At 35.1% G+C, this 8,187-nt stretch overlaps 1 protein-coding gene and 1 pseudogene across 1 annotated transcript; one reads left to right on the top strand and one right to left on the bottom strand.

The window, feature by feature from the left end:
• Positions 1-4,294: 4,294 nt before the first annotated feature.
• On the top strand, positions 4,295-4,929 carry LOC129300539 (uncharacterized). Its single transcript, XM_054939108.1, has 2 exons — positions 4,295-4,582; positions 4,675-4,929. The coding sequence occupies exons 1-2, from the start codon at positions 4,491-4,493 to the stop codon at positions 4,868-4,870; spliced, it is 288 nt and encodes a 95-aa protein (XP_054795083.1). The 5' UTR covers positions 4,295-4,490; the 3' UTR covers positions 4,871-4,929.
• A 1,269-nt stretch (positions 4,930-6,198) lies between these two features.
• LOC129300543 (pentatricopeptide repeat-containing protein At2g27800, mitochondrial-like) lies at positions 6,199-8,149 on the bottom strand (annotated as a pseudogene).
• Positions 8,150-8,187: the final 38 nt, after the last annotated feature.

Here is an 8,187-nt window from a genome sequence, read left to right as displayed (position 1 = left end):
CTTTCTCTTAGTAAAATTTAAATTTTAAATCTTTAAAAAATTTGCTAACATATATTAAGTTAAAATCAATTTTAAAAAAACAATATCCAAACAAATTACGTTATAACATAATCAATTATGATTAAAATCTACCACTTAATCAATTATTTTCATAATCTGTTATATCCAACTGAAATCTAGACGGACCCTTAATATGGTAAAATGAGAACCAGAAGTAGGCATGAATAGCTTTGAAAAAATTGATTTTAGGATGTTTAATCGATTGTGGCAATTATATGCTTTGTCTAATTTTGCTTTAAAAATCGGTTAAACACCAAAAAATCGATTCTGGACGCAAAACAAATAGGCACTTATTAGGGTTAACTGATTTTGATGTTGACACAAATCCTATATATCCAATAATAATGGGATCTGATAAAAGGTAAGCGAGTAGAAAGTAAAGGTCAAATTTTCATGAAGTGGCAACAAAAGTTATGATTGACCAACTAAAATTAAATTTAGTAAAAGAGGCTAATAGATGTGTCTAGATTTAATGTTTGATCATATATCTCGATTATTAAAAAAATTATAACACAAAGACCTAGGGCCTGTTTGGATATCCTTTTAAAATCAATTCTAGGTTTAAAATCATGATTTTGAAAAATTTTATCCAAACATCCCAATTTTCTCAAACTCCACTTGGTTTTTAAAACTCCATTTGGAATAAGCTGAAATTTATTTCATTTGAAAAATCAATATCATAATCAATTCTTGAAATTTTATCCAAACACCATCACATTCTAATAATCAATTTTTTTTAATTAAAATCCAAACACACCCCTAGTTGTTCTTATAGTTTGCTTCAATTTTTAATCAAACCCTTCTAATTTTATTTGTTGAAATTGAGCCCTTACATTTTTTTCAAGGTTAAGGCCATTAATCCTTCTATCATTAACTACGTTTAAATCCATTAACACTATTAAATCATGACATCATGGAAGGTGAGATGGATTAAAATTGGTGCCAGGTAATATCATTCTCCAGGATTCATTTTCCTTGTCGGTGTGTGCAACTACGACAGAATGATCAGGCTGGCGACTGAGGAAGAAAACAACTTTGTAAGTTGAGAAGGGAAAGCAGCTTCGTGCGATTGGAGCTGAGAAGGCATCAAGCAAGCAAATCAAATAAGTGAGTACTTTGAATCCTCCTTCCAATCGATTAGTAACTCATTAGCTTAGTGGCACAATACTTGGCTCTTAATGAATAAACTGATTATAGATTGCTAGCTGTAGTATGGATCAAAGAAGGAGACAAGTAAGCATGTGGAAGATCAAGATGGATTGATCTAATGATCTCAACGTCCCTCTTCTAAGGACATTGGAAACTAGGAGGAACAAAATTTTTTACAACAGCTAAGGATCCAGCTAAGGTTGAAGGGCATGTTCCGGTTGATGCCAAGGATGTTGGCCTTAATGATGGTATAGGGGTAGAGTGTAGCCTCCAAATCTACCAGACCTTCCGTCAATGGGCAACACTTGCTAGTAAGAGGAGATGTTTAAAAGGCCCAGAACATCAGCACATGCTGCTAGCTTGATCGTGTCGATCGGACAGTAGCAGTCGCACGCACCATTGAGGAAAATGAATGTGAGAAAAATAATATTACCTGGCCCTGATGTCTATCCAGGTCGTCCTCCATCATGTCATGATTTGACGGTGCTGATGGATTTTAAATAGAGTTAATGATGGAAGAATTAATGGGCTTAACCTTAAAAAATGTAAGGGTCCAATTCCAACAAATAAAACTACAAGGGCCTGATTAAAATTTGAAGCAAATTATGAAGATTTGTAGGTATATATTTTTTAATTTATAACCAAAGAATAAAATAAAGTCGCATGGCATCCGTTTTTATTTTTGGTAAAGTTCCAGGCGCACTTTGATCTAGATGATGAGGAATTACTGTTGGTAGTGACGAATGCAGGTGTAACCCCCAATTTCATTACTCTTTTGTAATTTTTTTAAGTTTTGTTTGTAAAAAATGTGAGAACTAGCCCTCCCTCAACATTCTCAATGGTTTTAATTATTTTTTGAGGGGGGCATAAGGATGTCTAGATTCATTACTAACTATTGAGGCCGAGGCTTTTCGTGTAGCCAAATACTTCAATTAGCCCAATTCTACTTAAACTAGTCCGAGTGGTCAGGCCAGGCATGGGAGTTGACATTTGCCCCACTAACTCGAAGATATGCATATTTTATTTTACCTTTTGTTTTAATTTTGTGAAAAAATTAATTATTTTGTAGTATTATTTATCTTTGATTTTTTTTTTATTTATATTGTTTTCATGATTATTATGGATATTTTTTATGACTTTAAATATTTATAACCTTTTTTAAAAAAATTTATATTGATTTTTCTAAATTGATAGGTTTATATTAGGTAAAAATTATTGACAATTGTTAAGCATAAAAATTTTAAAAATTTTAATTCTAGAATTAGTTTTATAAAAAATACATTTTAAATAATTTTAATTATAGTTTATTAAAAAAATTCATATATTTAAAAATAGTTTTGAATTTGGTTAGACTTAAACTGAACTTTTGAGTAGCACGATGCCTGAACTACTATATCAAGCAAGGTATCGTTAGGATGAAGCCTGACCCGATCCTACTTTATCCATGTACAACAACAATTGGAGCAACTATTTTAGACTTAAGAATGGCCCAAGAGCTCTTCCATTTGCGTCAAGAACAAACTTGAGTTGGAAAAGCTCGCTTGAAATGGAAATGGATTGACAAATCAAAAAATCCTTCTCACCTATTTGATGTGGCGCAAGTGAAGAGAACCTCAATTTTCACATCACATTCACATGTATACGCACCGTTTGGTACTTTCAAAATAAAATAAAATAAATTTAATTTTTAAAAATTCATTCGTCCTTTTGGCAAGACAAACAAGGGCCCATTGCCTCTATCATCGTCGTCTTGGCAGAGCCAATTTAAAAGTTGTTTCGGTTCAAACTTTCATTGCACCACCCTTTTTCACCATAATAGAAATAAAATAAAATAAAAAACACTATAAAAATTTCATAGTATATCTTTCATATTCGCACCGCATGTATTTCTTTCTTCAAATTGATTTTTCATTCCAAGTATTGACCAAAATACAATTTGTGAAGAGTTAGATTTTGATATTGTTCGGCTTCAAGTATATTCATAATTAATCAGTCACTCTAGCTTTCCTGCGTGTTGAACACGAGTTTAATTGCAAATTACTTTAATGAATCAAGTGAAGTAAATTGACGATTTCATGTTTAACATTCATTTCTGAAAATGGAGGGATTTGAAAAGTAAAGTACCCCTATACATTTATTTTTATATGCTGAACACTCAATTTTGATTTAAAATTTTTATAGCAAGTCACAATGTTTTGAAGCTTCCCGTGTAAAATACGGCGGGGCCCGCACATTTTGGTGTGAAAGAACCCTCCAGCGTCTGCGTCGGCTTCTTCCCCGGATTCTATTGTGAAACGTGCAGTTTAGCCTTGCATCGCATTTTATCCCTGCCTAAGTTTGTGTTTTATTTTTATCCCTTTGTCTTTTATACTCTGTCAGAATTTCATTCTACATGTAACAACAATCATGTTTACTATCTGTGTGTCACCTGCCAGAAAAAAGCACATTGATTATTTAAGAATAAACTTAAAAATCAACCTGTGATCAATTATATAGATTTAATGGGTTATTTTATTTTATTTTTCATTTGGAAAGGTCATGGTATGTGCAGTAAAGGTCCTGTTATATTGTTACGTTATCTATGGAAATGTCATCAGGCTATTATAGACTGAGGAGAGGTAAATTCTATATATAGTAAACCGCCTTGACCATGTAAGAGAACAGCTTAAAAGGTACTCATAGCCAAGGCTGGTAAAAAGAAAAGCGTTGGGGACTTGCGGTAAACAATGAAATTGGATTTTTCATGTCTATTTTTTTTATCTTATCCTATTTAACCCTTACCCCTCCCTCGTAAGGAAGTGGTCCCACACGCATCGAAGACCACACGCACATTGTTTTTCTTTAACCCATATGAGAGGTTGATCTGGAAATTCTTTGCCTCAAAATGCCAGGAGATGTTGCTTGAACTAAAAGTTCTTAACTTTCATCTTGCCTATTGATAGAAAAACAATTTCGCAATTTGTTTCACAGATGCTTTATTTTGTTTGTTTCATGAACATCTATTAGATGCATTGAAACCCCTGCTTTCATTTTTCTTTTATTAAAAGAATAGTATAGCTTTATCTTGCTATGGATCATTTCATTGTCAAAAAGATGAAAGCAGCTAGGTGGCCCTTTTACAGCACCTTTTGTTACGTTTGATCTGATCCATCATCCATCACCCATAAATGCCTCCTATCTAGATAGGACGACTGTCCACACTTCACCCCAAACGCTCTCGTACTCTCATTTTCACTGTCACTGATTATCAACACTCAAAATTATTATCGCAGCACCCAAAAATGCAGTCCATATTCAACCTCCGAGCCTCCTATGGCGTCCCTCTCTGTCTTTCAGGGATAACCCTTACCGTCCACGCTTCTCTTCCGCAAGAGTACTTGCTTTCTCTCTGATTCTGCACACCCAAATTTATGATCCTATTTGTTTCTCTCTCCCCACTCATAATTTGCCTTGTTGGCGGTGTAGGATCACGGATCACGATCGCAGAAGGGAGATCATAAGACTGAGAAGGCACGGATCACTGAATACGCACCCTCTTCATGCAATTCAAGAAATGGGTTCCCTCACAAACTTTGTGGGGATCAAACATGACGAGCATGGAGATCTGGACGATGCCATCCTACTCGATCTGTTTCAGGCTTACACTGCTAAAGCTGCATAGTAACTTCTTCACCAGAATCATCACTGTTTGTGGTCGTGTGTCTAGGCTCTGTTTTTACCTTTGAAATTGTTATGATCTAAATTTGGCACCTGTTAAAAATGTTAGTTCTTTTATTATTTTTGAAGAATTATTCTTCCATGTGATATAATATGGTACATGTTATACACTTTCGAGTATGATTACTATAGCCTGAACCTCATTATGCAGCCAAGTTCAAATTCTTGATCATATATATTCATGGCCATAGTCCTTCAAGTAATTGTATGATTCCAATTGCTTCGTTTTTTTTTTTTTTCAATTTGTTCAATTAAGGTATTAACCAAACTTACAGAAAGCTTATCCCACAAATTTTATTCAGGAGTTGGAAGGTAAACGTCAGCGTCTGCGTCCATTTCTAGGCTTAATGCGATGTCAAATTTGTCCTATTAGTCGCAACTATTCGCTATTATTAGCCAAAGCTACCGTCTTTAATCTTGTTTTTCATCGATTTTACCGTTTGTCGACTATGGCGATCATTCAGTTCTAAACCAATACGACTCTTGAACTTTCTAACGAAGTGACGTCTCAAGCCGCTAACGAGAAAGGTAATTTCATCCTATCATTCCAAACAACTCACCCGGATGACATCCAGCACTACAAATTCAATCATTAATTCATCATCTTGCAGAGAGAAATTTTTTTTTTAAAAAAAAAAAACTAGTTCATTTCAAGGTATTTCGTAGATTTATACTTTTCTTGTACTAAATTTGGAATGTAATGGATATATTTCTTCGACTATATATAGTTTAGAGAGTGAAGATTTTTCACTTCAACATGAAAAATAACAAAATATTAGGAATCAAATGTGTGTATATATTTTTAGCTATATGTAGTTTTGAGTGAAAAAAATTTCCCTTCAATACAATTGGACAAAAGTAAATATACAGCAGCTTTGACGAAATTACCAAGGTTAAGCCAACCTTCTGTCAGCGTATTCTGCATCTGGGGATTAACGAGACCTTGTTTCTGACACCAGAGAGAGAGAGAGAGAGAACTGTGTTTTCCGTGGGTCACCGTTCTTCCAAATTTATGCTTCCACCTGAGAAGCTCATACCAAAGAAAAATTCAATCTTGACATGACATGAATAAAACTGCAACTTTTGTGAAAGGGAGTATGGGCTCTCAAATGATGAAATCTGGAGTACCATAACCCATCTGATCTGATGTAGTCCAATATGCGATACGAGAGCCGTCTTACTCTTCTGAGAATTGGTTTCAACACCGTCAATCTTGATCAAGAACATTGCAAGGAATGGGATGAACCAAGGGAATATTGCTTTGAATATGCATCAGGCAGTGATAAATCCTTCCTTTTTATCGGGTCCTGCCATGAGCAGAAGTGCTGTTGTGGAAACTCCTAAATGAATGAGACACAAAAGTCAAATCAAGTCCAATCGGCACGTACTCACTCCTAAACCTTGTTATTGCTAGCAATTGTTTGGGAATGAAATATTTGAAAAATATTGTAATCACTAATTTCAGTAATTTGAGGTATCATGGAAGATGGAATACTATTTTGGTATCAAAGAGGGGTCAAAGAAACTACAGAACTACTGATGCACAATCAAATACCACCCTTCAGTTTTTCCTTTTAGCTGATTAAAAATTTAAAATACACCGATGTCGCTTCTCTAGGGGAAAAAAATGGAAAACTACTTATCAGTAGCAGCTTCTCCCCATACAACTTTTTATCACCTACCCGTTTTTCCCCAAAAAAAAAAAAAAAAACTACCTAAAACCTCGTAATATAGAGTGCGTAAGCTAATATTGTTAACCCAGGGTTTTACAAGAGATTGATCATATGAGGCATATAGGAGAAAAGCTGTTTATATTGCGTGCCAATGAACCATCCAATTACATGAAATGACAAAAAGAAAGGCATCAGCTGTATATGTAGTGTGTGCATCTGCTATTCACATATTCTCAGGTATCAAAAAGACATCATGAAATGACCCTTGGCACATTGAAACTAAATGTAATTTTACACAGAATCAATTGAATATAATGATACAAGAAAGGCAGCTCAGTACCTGGATCAACTCTGCTAACTGAATTTCCACCATAATCTCTTCCAGCACATAAAGAAGTTTTCTGCAAGCATACCCATCAACAAGGTCCTTCTCTTGAAACTCCTGCAATAACTTCATTGCCCCCTCAACTCTTCCTTGTCTACATATCTCATCAGTACAGTCCTATATGTAATAAAATCAACCGACCTCTGATTTTCAGTCATCTCCCACAGATATTTCATTGCTTCCTCGGTCTCTCCACCAAGTGCCAAAGCATTGACAAGTGAATTATAAGATTTAATTGGGGTGAAGCCTGAAGTCTTATTTCATTACATATCTCTTAAGCATTCTTTGTTCTTCCTTGCGCAACACAACCCATTTATCAAATAATCGTAGGAAAATGAGTTAGGCTTGCAAGCATAAACCACGTCCATCTGATGGAATGTCCTCAGCGCATCATTAACATGGAGAGAAAGCACATAACCTTTAATCCTGGAATTCAAAGAAAATATATCAGGCTCTATCCCATCGTTGACCATTTTTAAATAGACATCTACTAGTATCCATACAAGCATGATTTATGTTAGAGTTGATTCCTCTGCTCAACAGCGCCGCAAAAAGGATATTATAAGTTCCGATAGAATGCTTGCAACTCAAATTTCTGCTACTTTTCAAGTGGTTAAAATTATTGACAGCTCGAGTCATTTTTCGAGCTTCAGTTAAATGATATATTATAGTATTGTAAAGTGCCTCTGAACAGTTTAATGGAATTGCAAGCACTTGATTGACAATATCATCCATTTCTTGGTACATTTGGGCTGCACCGAGCTTCTGGATGGTTATGTGATAAGTAACCGGAGTTGTTGTGATGAGCTCCAAACAAAACTAGTGGTCTTCTTGAAAAGTAATAATATTACAGAGTTCTTCAGGAGTAAACCTTGGGGAAAGTTGGGACATAGCCAATTGGATTGGGCTTGGTCTAGAGTAGGCTTCAAGGATTTTAACAGTCTCTTGCGAGCTCTTCTTCGGAATGACCTTAAGGTGGCTTGGTTGAATGATGAGAAGTAAAGCAAGGGGGTTCACGCGGTCGTGGAGTTATTTTAGAAGAGATTTGGAGAAAGGGTTCAATTTTATGAGTCTCATAAAGAGTAAATTTCTTATATTTTTGTTCAATGGGGACTATGAACATAGCTGATTCATGAAATTGCTGCCCAAGCGAGTTGTAGAGCATAAGAGATTCAAAAGTTTCTCAGGGAGGAGCTACCATGT

The sequence above is a fragment of the Prosopis cineraria genome, unplaced genomic scaffold (assembly GCF_029017545.1).
Source record: "Prosopis cineraria cultivar Desert tree isolate PC_DT_omini unplaced genomic scaffold, ASM2901754v1 PC1639, whole genome shotgun sequence".
NCBI classification, from domain to species: Eukaryota; Viridiplantae; Streptophyta; class Magnoliopsida; order Fabales; family Fabaceae; genus Prosopis; species Prosopis cineraria.
The sequence above is the reverse complement of the archived record's forward strand: the minus strand, read 5'-3'. Positions and strand labels throughout refer to the sequence as shown.

Excerpts from the sequence above, each read along its gene's own strand:
- LOC129300539 (XM_054939108.1), top strand. The coding sequence starts at position 4,491 with ATGCAGTCCATATTCAACCTCCGAGCCTCCTATGGCGTCCCTCTCTGT. Across the intron at positions 4,583-4,674 it reads CACGCTTCTCTTCCGCAAGA|GATCACGGATCACGATCGCA; the intron begins GTACTTGCTTTC and ends TTGGCGGTGTAG.